This window comes from Perna viridis, chromosome 13 (genome assembly GCF_037379345.1).
Source record: "Perna viridis isolate PV_CMFRI_1.1 ecotype Kerala chromosome 13, ASM3737934v1, whole genome shotgun sequence".
NCBI lineage: Eukaryota > Metazoa > Mollusca > Bivalvia > Mytilida > Mytilidae > Perna > Perna viridis.
The window spans coordinates 4,434,850-4,453,856 of NC_142457.1; the positions used below are offsets into that span (position 1 = coordinate 4,434,850).

Below are 19,007 nucleotides of genomic sequence, written 5' to 3' on the forward strand. Positions count from 1 at the left end.
TTTTTTTTCTTTTTTTTTTAATAAATATTCCCATTTTTCAACAAATGGTCGACAATCCAATGGGATCACATTGTGCTCCTCTACTCACTTACCTATTCCTTCACTCTTGTGAGGCTGACTTTATAACTGATATTATCCAAAGGAATGAACATCGTTTGGCCTGATCATTTGATCTAATTTTCCACTATACAGATGACGTATTATCGTCATACAATCCTAGTTTCGGGGATTTTATACATTGCATCTACTCCAAAGAACTTGAGATGAAGGATACCATAGACACTAAAGTCAGCCTCATAAAATGTATCTTGACCTGCACTAAGAAATAGATAGAAAAAGAAAGCTATTGTCCAAACAATACGACAAGCGCGATGACATTCATTCCGTATTGTCAACTTTCCTTTCATCTGTGGCAACATTCCTACCGCACCTGCGTATGGAGTTTTCATATTACAGCTCATACCTTATGCCAGAGCTTGCCGTAAATACGCAGACTTTTTGTACCGCGCTAGATTTCTTATAATTAGGCTTCTGGAAATGGCCACCAGTCATAATCGATAAAATCAGTAGTCAAAACAGTACAGAAGATATGAACAATAGATTTGTAAATGTACAAAATTTTTACAAATTATTTATGAATAAAGCATATTTTCGGTAATTTTTCGTTGCCTTAATCTATTTTTGTCTTTTTCGATTTTTTTAATTTACAAGACGTTCAGCGATGAATACAATTTTTTTTGTCGATTTCGGATGTTTGTCCACTATTTCTAAGTTGTCTGCTGCGCTTGCAGCATTATACTTGGTTTAAAATAAATAATTTCGACCAAATATCAAATTTGGCCATTAATGTGTTTTCGTGACGTTATTAGAAGACTTAGTGTCACTGTATTATTATTATAAAAGTCATTTGATGATATTTTTGTTGCGTTTCTCCATATCTGTTCCTTTTTCTTTTGTATTCCCACATGGTAGAATTTCTCGGTGATGGATTTTGGCCTCCTGATTCGATAGTTATGCTTTTGAGTACAGTAACCTCTTGTATACAATTATTTTTTGGATGCATAACTTCCTAAATATTTGATTCTTATGTTGATGTAAGTGTATTCGCAATTTTTATGATTGGTATTTTTGTACTTGATCTATATCTGTTGTCATGGAAACAATATATGTGTGGTACATTTCGGCAAAATAATGCAAACATTATTATAATGGCACTTCATGTACACATGACTACTTTGAGAACAAGGTATGATCCAAGTGACAACAGTAGGATAACAACTCTTAGTGAGACCATGGGAAATTATAAGCGACGCGGTATCAAATTACACGTCTTAATATACACAATATACCGGTAAACATATTGAATTAGACTTCCTACATATAGGTAATTCTTTTGTCTCAATATCCAAGCATTCTCGTTGTCACTTATTCTAACTACCACTATATCCCATTCTCTTTATGACTTTGTACCCCTTGTTACAATCGGTTATGTAATCATAATAAATCACGCATATTGTAACCTCAACATTTTTAAGTAATTATACGCATCTCTGTACGAGGCCTATATCAAGAACATGACTTTATATTTATATTATGAATAGAACTGTACCCGGGTCCTGCTAATCCGTTTACTTTAAAAATGAACGAATTGCTCGGTCTACAGTTAAATTCGAACGTATTCAGCTGCTTAAGGGCTTTATAATGAATATTGTATGTGAAATTGGAATATTATGCTAAAAATTGAAAAATGATTGCTTTAAATGGCGTTGTTACGGAAATTATAAAACAATAAATTTATGATGTTTCATCTTTTAACCATACAAACAAATATTAGTTTTTTCATTTGAAACATCAAAGATTTTACTTTAGGGCCATTTTCAGGGACACTCATGCATTTGTTCCCCTAACAATTAAACTATACATTCCTAGTAATAGAATTTAAGATGCAAAATTCTTGAAAATAATTTAATGGGTTTAGTATTCACTAAAACAGCTTGTACCATGTGATATTGTTCTTATATACAGCTTCTGACTGAAAAGAGAGACCCCTTAAACACAAATGACGTCAACATTCTATTGAGGATATACGTTGAATGTGAGACAACTTAAAACCCATTAAAGGAGCATGGTTTGGCATTGAAACCTACAGTTAAGGTATATATTTACCTACAGTAAAGATCGAAGTGAGTACTGGGGATTTCGGTTATTCTTCTAAGGTATGATGGGGGAGAAATATATTTGAAATCGAGGTACATGTATAGTGCGTTAACGTTTGTAATTTAGTGTGACAAACACATTGAGTAGCAGCTGGTTATCGAATTTCTGTTTATTTTAAGTTAATTATTTCACAGATTTAAATTTGGCCATTTACATGTACTGCCGAGTATTGTGTGTGTATTTACATGTATTGCCGAGTATTGTGTGTGTATTTACATGTACTGCCGAGTATTGTGTGTGTATTTATAATATGCTTGATGGGTACGTTACTAGTTTGAAGATGTTAAAACCTTAATTCATGAACTTAAAATGTATTTTTCAATTGAAACTCGCGTTGACCTTTAAGTTAAAGCATGAAGTAAGGTTCATACTGTATAGATGATTTGGTTCGCTGGAAAGTTTGTACACATCATATACAAAATGTACATTTTAGGAGGTAGGCCTAGGCTTAGAGACATAACTCTAGAAATCAGTGATATGTTTGTATCATATTCAATTTGACCAAAGCCTTTTAAGCTTTCGTTTGAAACAGAATGCAATCAGTCCAAATTACTTGGATGCTGACATGATAATGATTTAAAATGTTGAATACAAACGTTCCTATGATTTGTAAGAGTTGTGTCCCTTAGCCTAGGTCTACCTTAAATGATAAATAAAAAGCAATACACGCCCCTCTTTGCATGATTTTGAACATAGTTTTCCGTGTTATTTCAGACAGTAACAATGACACCAACACTAAGCCTATTGCTGGTTGCTACAGTCGTTTCCATGACAACAGGTATGATATTCGAGCAACCAATGCCAAAGTTGCTTTGTGACTGCTTCTCCCATTACAAATGGAAAGGTACCGAAGAAAAAGCCGACTGGATTAACTACCGATGCATCAGCTATTACTTGGCTCGTACATACCAAGATAGGTACTGGTTAATAGCGATACATTTTTTTTCTTTAATCTTTGTAACTTAGGAATGATTTCAGAAAATACATGGTCCTGGCATTCGACAGAGTATTAAGAACCAATCGATATTTATAAAATACAGTCACTGACTATGGTAGGGTTGAAATTTGGCATAGAAAACAATGCTTTTTGGGTCTACAAATGGTACATGTATATTTCCATATAGTGATACACTCCTTGAAACGTTCACGTTTCCCATTTTAGCGTTTGTGCATCTTGCGTTTAAACGCACGCTAGTAGCGTTCGTCTATAGTGCGTTTAAACGCACGATGGGAGCGTTCGTTTATTGCGCGTTTAAACGCGCAATAGAAGCGTTCGTTTATCGTGCGTTTGGTGAGCGTTTAGTGTGCGTTTAGGTATCGTGCGTGCGGGAAACCTAAACGTCTCAAGGAGTGTAGCCCTTTCTATATTAAAATCTGTGTACTTTTCATACATTCATACATTTATCTCCCACTAAAACCAACCGAAACAAAGCGAATTAAGAACAATAGCTCGTGCAAAGTGTCAATTTCATACACAATCCATGCAATTTTTCTTCCGAAAATGTGTTCATCGTCTGAATATACCTGAAATATTGCTGCTCGGACGTTAAACCCCACCAATCAATCTTCCGAAAATGCAATAACGGTGTTTTTTGGTGTATATTGTTTTTAATTAGAAATAATAGGAAATTAGGTGAGTTGTGTCATACATGAATCGCCTCCTGATTTTTGTATGAAGACTGCTATTGAAAAGAAATGGACAATATACATGTAACTAATGAGCAAATCGATTTCTTAGCGCACTGATACTTAAAAAAACATGCTCTGGGGTTCATTTTTTAACTAACTTCTAAAAATATTTACACAGTTATATTGAAATGCAGGAGATTACAATTTCACTTCCATAAATTGACATGTGATTTTTTTGGATGGTTTGAAATCACTTACACATTACATGTACCTAGTATTCATTTACTTTTTCCTAATTTTCGGTAACACTGCAAATCCCTGGCATTCCATTCTATTGAAATTCCTTTGGCAACCACTGCATCTATTTCAGATGGCACATTAACATAACCGAAAGCGTTCGAAACTATGTCGATGAACTAGAACGTCACGGAATGCAGATACTTGACCAAACCCGTAGAAAGAAGAGACAAACTCGATCGTTATTACATGGAATACGAAAATCGTATCATTCCCTCTCCGCACAGGAGAGGCGAAGATTTCACAGGGCTGTACTAGCCATGAAAGCTGATACGGTAAGAAATAAAAAAACACAAAATATTCTGTCTCTAACAGGACCTAAATTTAGGCGAAGAATAGTACCGGTGGAACACTAGGTGATTGTTTGAAGGTAAGGCCATTATATCGTGTAAACGTATATGTTTTACGTTTTAACAGTGGAGTAAAATAAATGGAAAACAGTTTGACTAAATTCCAAAATGAATAGGACATGATTAAATTTGATTTGTAACGTGCTAATCTAGTTATTTTACATAATTTGTTTTGGCACTATGACGTCATTAAAGTCGATCGGTCTGCACTCCGCGGTTCAAATAATCTCAAACGAAATAATGTTATGATAACAAAAATATACGTAATTATAAATGTATAAAAAAATCTAATTTCAAGGATTTGGTTTATTTTTTTTTACATTCAGATCATGCATTAGTCTACTTCTAAAATTAACCAAATAAAACCAAATCAAGAACGATAACTAGTACTCTTGCAAAGTGCCAATTTCTTGTACAATCTATTTAATTTTTTTATCTCAAAAGCGCAACAACCAAATGAAAAACTAAGAGTGGTTATGTGATCAGTGATTTTATGAACAATATATAAAACTGAATTCGGTGGGTTTTTGACACGCATGATTCAATTTCAATCTGAGTTTTATAAAGACTGTTACTTTAAATTATTAACCCGCATTTTAAATCTTTACAGAGAGTTTCACCAAATGCCTATGAGGCGTTAGCCAATATTCACAACGAGAATGCTCTATATGCTGCTCATTTTGGACCAGCCTTTTGCCCTTGGCATCGTTACTATCTATACCTGTAAGTTTAGGAGAAATAGTAGTATTTATTTCCTTGCATTAAGTTGACCAATAGTGCACCTTATTCATATGAAAGGAAGTAGAACATTGAAAGGAAAGATTGGTATACTGACATAGTTTGTAATGATTATTTTTTTCTCTGTCAGATTTTTATAGGATTAAACTTTTTAAAAAAGTATATTTCTTTATCCTCAAAAATCCATAGGTTATGATTTAAAAAAAGGCTGCATATAACAAATGAGCGCGAAACCAAAATAATGCAAAACTTCCGGTATACCTTCAAACTTTTGATTGTGGTTGAAAAAAAAGATGGTCAACCCCTTTTGCCATGTGATTTTTCGATCTCTGAATGAAAGTACTACAACAAAAAAATATTCCTAGTTTTGATTAGTAATTAATTAGTAACTACTAAAAAACTTGAAAAAGTTAGTACTGTTGGATATGAGGAAATAAATACTGACGTTTTTCGTATAATGTAATGACATGAATTTAAAATTCTACCGTAGAAGTACATGTAAGAACGGGAAACGCTATATATCCGATTTACATCGTAGTTTTCCCCCGTGCAGGCCCGGGTGTCAAAAGAATAGCCCTGCAGCAGCGCTAAGTTTGTCGTAAAAGGCGACTAAATAGTGCTCAGAGCCGTAGCCGGGGGCTAGGGCGCTCTGCCCACAGAACAACTGGGATGTGTGCCTCAGGTGGTGGAATGGGGTACCCCTGGCGTGTTATATGCTGGGGTTGATAGGGAAAACCTGACCGCAAACCATAGTGGTGCACCGTGTTGGGGAAGATGCCACGTTCCTCGCACGTTAAAGAACCCTACTGTGGTATTCTCCCGGAGTAGGAACCATAGGGCTCCGCCACAGGAGGCTAAATTGCCCGACCCTACCCACCTCTCCATATTTCCAGTGGCAATCAAAATTTGTCGACCCCACTGTCCTTGTGTCCCATCCCTTTTCATTTCATCATCATTTCATGTTCATTTTATCATCAATTTCATGTTCATCGTCTGATTATAGCTGAAATATTGCTGCTCGGACGTTAAACCCCAACAAACAAACAAACAAACAAACAATACACCGTAGTTTTTACTGAAAATGCAGGAAAGTGGTATATAAAATTCAGTTAATATATGTTATATAATGAACAGTAGTTCATTACTGTAAAATGAATAAATATACGATTCAGGTCTATGTAAAACAATAAATTTAAACTAAATGGATAGCAACTTACACTTTTATGTATCTGTATTCCACCTAAGTTAGGTTAATTCTTTTGATAAGTTGTCTGACTTTACAGGCATTCTAACCTCGAAGCCGTCGTAGAAATCTTATAAAGTTGCACATTGGAGAGGCAAATTAATTAATTATGGATATAAGTTTTTTTTTCTGGGTTAATTAGAACAAGTGTGAGCGCGTACATGACTTGTATGTGCGTGTGTTTTGCAGTATTGGATCCAGAAATTTATAAGCGGGAGGTTACGACTTTGAAATTTAAAAATGATGGTCTATAGGCTTATCTTATCACAATTTAAATGAAACTAACACAATATTCCAGCAAGAGATATGGGGAGGGTTCTAACAGATAGGCCTACTTTGCATCCACCTCTGTATGTGTGTGTGTGTAGTTGGGGGATGTTAAATACATGTAACACATTTGGTCTTATATGTATATGTACATTTTTCATTTACAGGTTTGAGAATGCCCTGAGAAGGTATGACGCATCTGTGACTATTCCATACCTGGACTCCACTTACGAAGACCTCATTGGAAGCAATACTATGAATTCGATTCTATGGACGGAGGGTTACTTAGGAAATGTAGACGGGAACCTAAGAACTGGACCATTTAAAAACTGGAGGTAATGCACGTACATGATTTACGTGTCTGATGAAAAAAGCGTGTAATCTGTTTTTGATTTGAATTATTATTTGGCCCAGCCACAATTGCATTTCAGTTAATAGAGCCTCTCGATACGAAGTCTTTTTTTACATATTTTCGTATGACTTTCTATGATAAGATTTGCCAAACTTTTGTTTCATTTTAATTTTGATTAAATGCACTTCCTATGAAAATTTTAGAAACTGGTAAAGCTTGACAATAGATATTTGATATTCGTTTACAACATATTTAATATCAGCCGGGTTGATAAATTCAGTTAATGGTAGTTCCGAGACTTTACAATTTTAAGATGGCTAGTTTTCATAATTCAAGTTTTAAAGGATTTTTGGTCATAGTTTTCTTTTCCTCGTTTGTCTACCACGGACTTGACTTTTTATGAGCAACTCGGCGGGTGTTTCTAGAAAAGCAGAGGACGCTTACTCTACCGGTGCATCTGGTCCATGCTCCCAGTTTTTAGTGGAGTCCGAGTTGCTCATTTGCTTTTGTTACTTTGTATGTATGATTTTAGTTACTTTATGTTCTTTGTTGTGTATGTCTGTTTTCCATGTCTGGTCTTTGTCCCTGGGTTACATTCTTTTGATTACCGCTATAACCTTGGTTCCCTTGGTTACTAGATCTAATCGAATATTCATGAGAAAGCGTACAACTCACTGTAATTGATTAAGCTACATGTATGAGTGCGTTCAGTGCCACATCCACGTCAAGATCCTTTAATTTGAAATGATTTGGGTGGGGCATTTGTCTCTTGTTAACTCATTTGCAGATCAACAAACTTATATTAATATATGGGTTAGAATGCAACATATGCGGTCTAGTATATGACGGTGAAACACAAGAACGATTAAACAAAAGAATGTGCGGTCATCTCTATGAAAGTTCGTATTTTAGAAAAAAAATTACCATCCTACGAACAGTCCCGTTCTAAGTAAAAACTATCGTGGGAAAAGAGAGGAGTACTGGATACGCAGACTAGGTACTGCAATACCTTACGAATGCAATGATAACATCAAAAGTATAGTATGGGAAACCTTTCAAGCCAATATGACAATAAGATAAATGTGATGAATTTATTTGACAAAAATACAAGACGGGGAAGGAGTCATGGCCATCGTCATCGTCACTATAACTTTTAACTTCTATACTCACAGCTGTCAAAGAGGATCTGCAGTCCTACCACAACATTTGTTACTCCCGTAGTGGTATGAATACAATGTGGATCCTGAAAAATTCGAAAGATCTTATGGGGACAATCAGTTCAAGACCATTATCAGATTATTATACATTAAAACCTATGATTTTTCAGCACTGTATACTTCTATTCCCCATACGCAGTTAAAATCCCGACCTATAGTTGTTTTTCCAAAAAAGATGGTACACCTAGATGTAAATCGATAGTTCTTGGTAGAGATAGAAAGAAAAAATATCTCCTAGCTAGATCCTTTAATCTCAGTTTCCGCTATATATATGACGTATTATCTTGAAACAATCCTAATTTCGGGGATTTGATACATCGCATCTACCCAAAAAAACTTAAGATAAAGGATACTACAGACACTATGAAGTCAGCCTCATATCCTGACCTACACTTAGAAATCGATGGTAAAGGAACACTATTGACCAAACTTTACCACAAACGTGATGACTTTTCATTCAGAATTGTAAACTTTCCTTCATATCACAACTCATACGTTATGCCAGAGCTTGCCGAAACTACGAAGACTCGTTGTATCGCGCTAGAATTCTAACAAATAGGCTTCTGGAACAGGGTGATGTTTCTTCAAGATTGAAGTCATCACTACAGAAGTTTTATGGCCGTCATCATGAACTCGTGGACCGTTACGGTTTATCCATCTACGCCATGAAAACTGATTTGTTCAACGTATCATGGTTTTCCTTGATTACTCTTTCATCTAGTTTGTATTGCATTAAAACCATAATAATAATGATACATATATAAATTTATGTATACAGGTATCGAACGACTGCAGGGTTTACCGTTCCTGTGACACGGAACATGGGTTCTGGACCAGGCTGGTTTACACGTCAATGTTTACAAGAAGTTATTAATCATACGAGATTCCCCCGGGTGTTCGAGCGGCTAGAAACATGTCATAATTATGCACACGTGCAAATTGGCGGGACAATGAATGACGTAACCGTGTCACCGCATGACCCGATTTTTTTCCTCCATCACTGTTTCATTGACTACGTATGGGAGAAGTTCAGAGAGAATTCTAGACGGGCCATTGGTAAGGCAATTTAAAAAAAAAATAACAGAATGGTGAGAGGCTTTAATTTGTTTATTGGCAAAATGTAAAACCCAGACAAATGATTTTACCTGCAATGAAGGAGAGATCATTCGTTACATTGTAATTTGTAAAGACAAACAGATAAGAGGAGTATTTTAAATCATTTTAGCAATATGTAAAAATCTAATTTTCAACAATACACCAACCCATGATTGTAGTTCATGAAACAAATTTATGTACCTTAATAAGTTTCTGGTTGGAAGAGTTATAGGTCTAAATAAGCGACTGTCTAACTTCGTAATACAAAAACAATATAAACAATATAATTCTAAAATTCTAATTGTAATCAGAAAAAAATGTCGGTAATCGTTCCGTGTAAGGGATACATTGTATATGGATAATTGACCTTTGAACTCAGTTCTGGTAAAATACATTTGATAGTGCATGTATAATTATACATTCGTTTACAATGTACCATTTTCATGCATTATCATTTTAGGCAATTTTTACCAATATGATTATCCTATTGCGGGAGATCCTGAACATTTACCACACAGACGTATGGTTAACTTGAATGAGTTGAAGAACCGCCAGGGTATGTCTTCACTCTTCACTGATTATATCTACCAATACGAAGAACCAACGTATTCATGCACCACCACTTGCCCTGGCGATGCCTTGGTGTGCGTGAGGGGCACATGCGTACCTCGCACTTCCGTTACTGGGAGTGTTACTAATATTGGGCGAAAAAAGCGTTCAACAGACGAGACGATACCCATTGAACACATAAAAACGTACCTCGACCAGTCTTACCAGAATGATTTCGTGATAGATGGCATTGCAGACGTACAAGGTTGGTGTATCATTCCGGTAGCTTTGATGTACAAACGACCGATCGGAACTTCATTTGGATGTAAACCAATACGAGAAGGGTACATAGACGAAACTACGGATATATATTCAATCAACAATTCGTCAGAAGCTTGGAACGTTTTTACCCCCGGAAAAACGAAGTTCGTGAATTCCGACTCTGGGTCTGGGGCGACTAAAATTTTTCTGCAAGCGGACGGAATAACATACAAAGGGAGATATATTGATTACGGAATAGTTGATTCCCGTCAAATTGTTTCAGAAACCATTGGATATGTTGGGGTCAAACATCCAAAGAACGGACCAGTGATTGCATACCTAAGCGCCTATGACACTCACGGTCACGTTTGTCAACCACACTGTATTGACGAATCTTCGACCACTCTCCATTACAAGAAATGTTCTGGTGTCATCAAAGTAACAAACGAAGAACCCAAAATGTTTGGCAACGATATCGGAGATGCCATCTTGTACCGGTATAACTTTACCGACCAGAGCAACGAACCGCGAAGTCGGTACCGGGACCAGTTCATCATGTTTATATGTGACTACAGGGAGGAGTATCCATGGGATGGTTGTGCTGCGATATAGAACTTTACTTAAGTAATATGTTACTCCATATTAAAGTATATAGAACATTGATTTATTGTATGGGTATTACTCTTGTAATCATTAACTGATGGCTCATTTGTACAGGTAAGAACATTTACGGATGACTCATTTGTACAGATAGGAACATTTACTGATGGTTCATTTGTACAGATAGGAACATTTACTGATGCCTCATTTGTACAAATAAGTACATTTACTGATGGCTCATTTGTACAGATTAGTACATTTACCGATGGCTCTTTTGTACAGATTATTACATTTACCGATGGCTCTTTTGTACAGATTAGTACATTTACAAGACAGTATATAGTACTCTACATGTATCAGTTGTAGTACTTCAGCTCTTGAATGGACCAAGTATTAACTTCTTATTTACACCATATACATGCCACAGATTTCCTATTTTTTTTTTCATTCAAATCCCAACGCCAATATACCATGAATAGAAGCTTACCCCACGCATGTAAGAAATAAACGTGTCGGTTCCGGGAGTTTGTGCATCCACTATAGTTTTGAAATTGCGCTAATTTTGTTCAACATTGGGTAAAAAATGGGCAAATTACAGCTCGGATCCTCAATAGTAAAGATTTTAATGAAATGACGTAATGAGCACGCTAATATTATATTCGTCCTCACATTGTAGGAGCTAGTAAAGTTTAAAGTCGTAGATAACTCATAAATTGGGGGTACAAATAAAAATATTTAATTCAACTTTGACCATATGATGGGAGGAACTTCATTGAAAAAAAATATCAGAATAACGTTGAAGAAATGGCAAATTGACCATTCACAAAAGATTCTGGTAATATGCACAATTTCATTCTGTACTCCTGCTACATATCAAGTTTTGTGAAATTTTGTACAACAAATTAGGAGTTGCGATGACAAGAGGTCAGGGGTTCACGAAGTTCAAAGAAGCAAAACTCCTTCAGGGATTTGATGGGTCAAAATTTTCCGGTAAAACATGCTTGTGCAAGTTCATATACCGAGTTTTATGAAATTCCGTTCATTACTTTGTGTACCGTTTTGATTACAAAAAGAGGATGGACAGACCGACTGACGAGCGGAGTCTTCAAAAACATGATTAATATTTATGCTAATATATTAAACTTTGTTGTGTGTAGTAAAATACTATAAAAAACTGAGATTACACATACTTCGCTTTCCATTCATTGGACGACTGCCCATTTTAGATTAAAAATGAACTCTATCCGTGAAAGTACATACACTGTGTTGCTGTATATTGATGAACACATTGAAGAACACGTGCCGGGGCAATTAATACCATAAAACACAAACACAAAAATAAACGTTTTTAATAGCAATATTGTTTGAGGACAAGTGTCGGCATTAAGAACATATCAAGTAGCAGTATATACACATGTAAATATCAGACAGGAGGTGATTCATATATGTCAAAAACCCACAGAAAGCACTTTCATTTCTGATTCAGTCTTAGTTTGTCACTGGTATTGACACTACGTAAGAGTTACCGTTATTTACGAGGAAGATAACAATTTTTAAGATAGTTTTATATGCAGAAAGGACTAAAGTTATGTAAAACTATGGCTTATTTAGATTGTAACTTGAAGCATCTTTTTGTTCGGTCGGTTTTCCCGCACCTTGAATTACTCATGGAGCCATTGGCAGTGTCTGTTCCAGTATTTTATGTGGATTGGTACTGAATACAAAAAAAGCTCAGAAAACAGTATTGAGATACGAAAATAAGAAAATTATTTCGATGCGAAATCATCAATAAGTGCAAACGTTTGTTTGTTGGGGTTTAACGTCCGAGCAGCAATATTTCAGCTATATTCAGACAATGAACATGAAATGGATGATATAATGAACATGAAATGAAAAAAAAAGGATAGGTCACAAGGATAATAGGGTCGACAAATTTTGATTGCCACTCGAAAAAGGGGGGATGGGTAAGATCGGGCAATTTAGCCTCCTGTGGCGGAGCGCAAAGGTTCCTACTCCTATCGAATACCACAGCAGGGTTCTTTAACGTGCGAGGAACGTGGCATCTTTCCCAACACGGTGCACCACTATGGTTTGCGGTCAGGTTTTCCGTATTATAGCCTGACAACCCCAGCATGTAACACGCCAGGGGTACCCCATTCCACCACCTGGGGCACACATCCCAGTTGCTCTGTGGGCAGAGCGCCTAGCCCCCGGCTAGGTTTCTGAGCACTATTTAGTCGCCTTATACGACATGCTTAGCGCATCAAATGAGTACTAAAGTACCTAGAATTATGATATGTCGGAAACAAATGTGTTTGTTTATGAATCACAAAAAAAAAAAAAAAAAAAAATCAATCAATCAAAATGAAGCGTAGAGAAAAACTAACAAGTAAAAATCAATAAGAATGGTCGTGTGGATTTTTATTTTGTCTTATGCTTTGTAATATAAGGTCATAATGTGTCCACTCCCTAAATCATTTCATTCATTCAGACTGAAAGTGATTTCTTTTAATTTTTTACGTAAGTCGCTAATCTTCAAATATTCTATGCCACCCATTTTGGCTTGCTTTCAGCATCCGAAATGGCACATGTGCGATATGCTCTAAAATCGGTCGATTTCACCTAGATTCTTGGCTCCCTTAAAATGCCTCTTCGTAACCGTGATCTTTTTCAATCAAAGCAAGTGGTTACATACACCAGGAAGTGCGGGAAATGTTTTCTCTTCTATCATTTTTTTAGCGATCGTTGGGTCGCTTATAATATTGACCAGGGAACTAGATTAAACAACTGGCAATATATATTTATCTGGGCCTATATAATGTACAATGTATATGACTTATATAGCCAATTTGAACGAATCCCTGTGTCTGAATAGAAAACTGGGGAGTGTCCAATGCTAACCGATCATTTCATCTTTTAATGTCAACTTCCCGTTCTCATAAAAGCAAAAAAAAAAAACAAACAAAAAACAAAAAACAAAAAAAAAAACCAAATAACAAATAACAAATAAACAAACAAACAAAAAATCGCGTATTAATATGTATAACACGTGTGATATATTTAAGAGGTACATTTTGATCTCATATGAAGCTTGAACTATGGCGGTAGGCAAATCATATACGAATGTAAAGTAATAAAATTACAAATGCAAGCAGTCGCTAACAATATTGGCGACTTTAAAAGCTTTACTGTAATTGTACGGAGTAATCGAAGAATATTCATAACTTCAAAAAAGGTTGGGTTTGAAGCAGAACAAAATAATTGTCCTTGCAGAAGGATATATTTGGCATGCACGTAATGTGCTAAGCTATATATTGATGAGTTGAGCGAAGCGCGAATTTCTTGGGTATCAATGTGTATCAAAATCAAGATTCCATGCAAAGAAAAGTTATAGTTTCCAATTTTCTTTGTGACGAGGGCGGTCAGTAAATCGCCACAGTCTGCAAAACGTCTTTAAATTTTGACATTTTTCATTAAATTCATACAATGCTTCATTTTTTTTTATCTTTCTTCTACTCAACATCAACGTTTTTATTCCAAGTGTTCCCTTGATTTTCCTTTTTTCGCATTTCCCAAATCTTTGCATATACATGTAACACTTTCACCTTACATATACATGTATAAATAATCGTCTGCGTTGCAAACTATTCGTTTGATTCATTTCAAGATGTAAACTTTCCAATCTCCAACACATACATATCTTCACCTCCATCGTTTAAAATACGCTTATAAACCATTTGAATGAAAATTCAAACATTTATATCTTATTCAAATCCAGTACGGATAACTTGTATAGATCAAGATGCAAGTGTAATACAAGATAATGAGTAACGAAATATAAGACAACGGATGAATGGAAAGTTAACAACTAGAAACAAAAGATCGTCAGATTTGATGCAATGGCCATTCAATTGATACATGTACATATACATGTTCATTATGACAAGTCCTTTGTGTCTATATGGGAATGTAATATAACGTCCAAGTAAATCCCGGATACTGTCCGTAAATGTGTCAGAATTTCTACAATTTTAGCAAACAATTGTTCACAGTTACCGTGGTTTATAGCAAATTGACTTTTAAGAGCTAAACACAGAATATCCTCCATTTGTTCCAGCATGTTTATATTTCTGAACAAGTGTGTACCTGGACGATCTATAAAAAAGGAAGAAAATAAGAGTCATTGCATCTACATACATTGTATCAAAACAAAAATCTTAATAAATATCGTCCCATTCTTAAAGATATATACGTGTGTTACTGTACATGCCAGCTTCCATTGCACATTCTAATTGGTACAACTTAACCTATCAACTTAGAATCACTAAGCCGACTAAGGGTCTATTTATAATTTCAGTCTAACCGGAAGACCCTACAAAACGTCCTAGGACGTCCCCTAACGTTTAAGTGACGTACATTGTATTTATCTCCAGCTTCGTCGTCTTATAAGTTACACATGCGGTATGCGTTATTTAAAACTTATCCTTTAAAATGGTAAAAGATATTGTTTTCTTATCAATTGTTTTACTTTCAATGACAACCCTCCAAATACCAGTTATTCGCTTCATACATAATGTATATAAATAGTTCAACTTACCTGGAGAAAAAAGGACCATTGCTGCCAGAACAGACAATTCAACATCCGTCAACTCTAATCTTTTCAACCTTTCCACAGAAGTATGCATATCGGCTAAAAATTGGCCAAAAAGTCCAAGATTTTGGCAAGTTTCAAAATCCACATTATATCCAAATTTTGTCATGTTTGAAATCACGTCGCACCCAGTCCAGAACAAAGCGTGAATTGCGGTTATCTCTAATAAACTCTGTTTCACTAAAATTCGTTGTGTGGTAAAGTCTATTTTCTTAAATGGTACAAGATCACCAGCAAACAAAGTTGTGAAACGTACTATAGACGGGAGATATCGGGAACACAGTATTTTAGCATCATGTTCAGTAAGTACTCTCTTTGCCTGAAAAAAATAATTATGTTTACTACAAGTGTCGTGATTCTATCAAATCAATATTCTTCGTACATACACTAAATAACGTGATCTGTACTGAAAAAATGCAGTTCTTCAGACTACGAAGGAGACTAGGATCCCAGTTGGTATAAGCAAGACATTACTTCTTCATTTAAAACAACTTTGCAGAAAAAATAATCATAGAGTTATCCCTCCTTACTCGGTACGACAAAAAAGTTCTCTTCCAAGCTGGACCGGCGCGACGAGCGTCATCCATTTGTGGTAAATAACACTGATGATGTCACACACAGTTGTCGTTTACACACAGTTGCCGGATGAGTAGCTTAAATGTCAACTAGATTCCAATGTTTACTATAGTAAATTATTGCAAATGCATTCGGATTTCACGTTCCATTTGTTTCAGACAACCATAGTCATCACTGTGATTGATAAATTTTATTTAAAATTTGATTACATTCTACTGATTCAGTGATCCTTTTCACAAAAATTCGTAAGTGTAAAATTAGTCGTAAGTTATGACAGAGTGTTAATTTATAGCAGGAGAATGGGTAATAAACAATCCGTATATTGCTTTATCGCTAACATATACTGTTAAAAAGCTCCCTCAAACACTAAAAATAAATACTGTAAATTTATACAATTCGCCGAGAAACCTAACCTTGACAAAAGCTAAGGTCGTTCAACAATGGAGTACCTCTATAATGACCATTTACACTTGATAAAATAAATAATTTTACAGAGTCATATCGATTGTAGAAGATGGAATAAAAACGTCACAGAAATATTCCTCTTTAAAATGCAACCAATAAAACTGAAATCAGTCCATCCACTGAGTAAAGATAATTACAACGAAATTCAGACGAATGAAAGAATAAGGCCATTCAAAGATACCAATCACTCTTTTAGTGGTGGTATAAAAACATGAATATATTCCAGAAAACAAAACAGATCACTGTAAATGGTTCTAGCTTCATGGAATAACATGGTTATGTCAGCTAATGAACATGTCTTATTCTACACTCTTAAAATAGGAATGTGTGATATAAAAACCCCTTTATATTCTCTTTTGTTTCTACAACTGAGTTAAGAACTACCTTCAATGATTGGGAGAAAACCAATAAATAATTGTGACGTCAAGGCCTGTTCAAGGGTGCAGTCACAAAATCGCCCCCAAAAAATGTATGGTTAGTTGTCTCCTATTTAACATACCTGGCACCCTTGGTACCTCGAAATACTTTCGTCGAATTTGATGTTAGCCCTCCGGAAGCTCTCATGTAATTTCAATATTAGCTCCTCCGTACGATACTGTTTGTCTGAATCTACTGATTCGGGATTTTTCGATGTTGTCAATTTGAACAAGTTAAATCTTGAAGGTTTATCTTTCTTTGGACATCTCCCAAGACGAACAGCTGAAAGTAAAAACACATATTTTGTACCAGCAATTAAAGTTATTCTTTTTTTCACTCGTACATGTACATGTACAGGATAATGCATATATTGGTTAAATGTAACCAGGATTGCTATCAAATGACTGTGTGATGCTTGCAGTGTGTGTATTGCAGTGGTAGTGCTTGATACTCACGCTAAGACACCATTGGCTAACAGCTTACTATGAAAAGCCGAATGAATAAGTCTTTCCTGCCGATAATAGCCTCTCATGCAGTAAGACCAATGTGTCCCAGAAATGTGGTCCTCGAGGGTTTAACGTCCGAGCAGCAATATTTCAGCTATATTCAGGCTGAAGTGAAATGACTTCGTTGCGGCCCCACACGCCAGATGGCGTAATGGGCAGTCAGTAATTATAAGTAAGTAATCAGGATTAGTATCAAGATCGCAGAACAAATCTTTTGGTACAGGGGATATATATGATATGAAAATATATAAATTTCCCCCGTTATGGAATAGGTTGGTTCCTCACCTTTCTGTCATGGTTCCGAGATTTACACATTCTACAATACTGACAATTAACCTTCGTGTGACATCACGATCATTCCTCTATTGTACAATAATGACATTCTTAACTTTGTGTAAAATCTCGAAATCTTAAACATCAATACTGTCATTGTTTTTTTCGTGTGACATTACGAAAATCTATAGACATTCTTGAATCGTACAAAACATATTTTCTCATTCATGTTAATCGAATTTGCGTTTTAAACAAAATGACATTTTTACCTTCCTGTGATATTCCAAGATCTAATCATTTCTACTCCGCACAATACTGTCATTCATACCTTGCGTGACATTCCGAGATATAGACATTTTCGCACCACAATATACTGACTTACATGTAATTACCCCCGTATGATATTCCGAAATCGACATTTCTGCATCCTGCAATACTGACATACTTTACCTTTGTGTGACATTCCGAGATATAGACATTTTTGCATTCTACAATACTGACATACTTACCTTCGTGTGACATTCGGATATTTAGAGTTTTTGTGGAAATTTCTGCATCGTACAATACTGACATACTTACCATGGTGTGACATTCTGAGATCTAGACATTTCGACACCGCACAATAATACTGACATACTTACCTTCATGTGACATTCCAAGATTTAGACATTTCTGCATTCTACAATACTGACATCGGTTTCTGCTAATTCTCATTATTATACACTTCTTATTGCACGGTTTATATGTCAAATTTCTTCGAACTGTCCGACGAAAAAAACCCTTGAAACAAACAGAAAATCATATTATCACAATTACCTCCGCTTAACAACATCTATTATAACAATTGAATTGAATTGAATTTCCTCTGATCCTGCAACCCTTCTAATTGACATATATCAAAAAAATAAGGAAAGGGTTGTAGGGTAAGAAGAAATTCGGACTACATTTGTAGTTTACATTGTGCATCAATGATTTGATTACAATTTGCTGTTATGATACGCTTCACTGCCTTTACGTTAGGGAAGGTAAGGCAGTGTAGCGTACCATAACAGTTGGTTAGGGAGGGTAAGGCAGTGTAGCGTACCATAACAGCTGATTAGGGAAGGTAAGGCAGTGTAGCGTACCATCACAGCTGATTTTCACCAGATTGAGATTACATTGATTACATTCAATAAATGGGCCAAAGTATTTCTAGATAACACGTGTACATGTAAGTATAACGAGAGTAGATATGGTGAAGATGTCAAAGAAACAACAACCCCAACGGGATGAAAATGTTAGCTCAAGGCATGGGTCTTCAATGA

General features: G+C 35.6%; 2 protein-coding genes across 7 annotated transcripts in view; one reads left to right on the forward strand and one right to left on the reverse strand.

The window, feature by feature from the left end:
• The first annotated feature begins 2,025 nt into the window (after window positions 1–2,025).
• LOC148599314 (tyrosinase-like protein) lies at window positions 2,026–10,878 on the forward strand. 4 transcript variants are annotated; one of them, XM_088558374.1, is made up of 7 exons: window positions 2,026–2,183; window positions 2,932–3,134; window positions 4,217–4,418; window positions 5,104–5,216; window positions 6,909–7,076; window positions 9,089–9,366; window positions 9,866–10,878. In XM_088558374.1, exons 2-7 carry the CDS (start codon window positions 2,941–2,943, stop codon window positions 10,825–10,827), a joined length of 1,917 nt encoding a protein of 638 aa, XP_088414500.1. In that variant the 5' UTR covers window positions 2,026–2,183; window positions 2,932–2,940; the 3' UTR covers window positions 10,828–10,878. The 4 variants fall into 4 exon arrangements, with proteins under 4 accessions (XP_088414500.1, XP_088414503.1, XP_088414501.1 ...); XM_088558377.1 differs by having other exon boundaries at window positions 2,048–2,154; XM_088558375.1 differs by having other exon boundaries at window positions 2,068–2,216.
• Window positions 10,879–12,148: 1,270 nt separating this feature from the next.
• LOC148599315 (ecdysone-inducible protein E75-like) overlaps window positions 12,149–19,007 on the reverse strand; it is a 37,504-nt gene continuing 30,645 nt past the window's right edge. For all 3 annotated transcript variants that reach the window (XM_088558381.1, XM_088558380.1, XM_088558379.1), the window contains 4 exons: window positions 18,345–18,483; window positions 17,007–17,206; window positions 15,413–15,785; window positions 12,149–14,970 (listed from right to left, as the gene is read on the reverse strand). In XM_088558381.1, coding sequence (XP_088414507.1) covers window positions 14,753–14,970; window positions 15,413–15,785; window positions 17,007–17,206; window positions 18,345–18,483 — 930 coding nt within the window. In that variant the 3' untranslated portion in view covers window positions 12,149–14,752. The remainder of the gene's footprint in view (window positions 14,971–15,412; window positions 15,786–17,006; window positions 17,207–18,344; window positions 18,484–19,007) is intronic.

Bases quoted from the DNA above. Each gene is read 5' to 3' on its own strand.
- LOC148599314 (XM_088558374.1), top strand. From the start codon at position 2,941: ATGACACCAACACTAAGCCTATTGCTGGTTGCTACAGTCGTTTCCATG. The intron at 3,135-4,216 runs GTACTGGTTAAT...CATCTATTTCAG, and splicing joins GCTCGTACATACCAAGATAG to ATGGCACATTAACATAACCG. The intron at 4,419-5,103 runs GTAAGAAATAAA...AAATCTTTACAG, and splicing joins TAGCCATGAAAGCTGATACG to AGAGTTTCACCAAATGCCTA.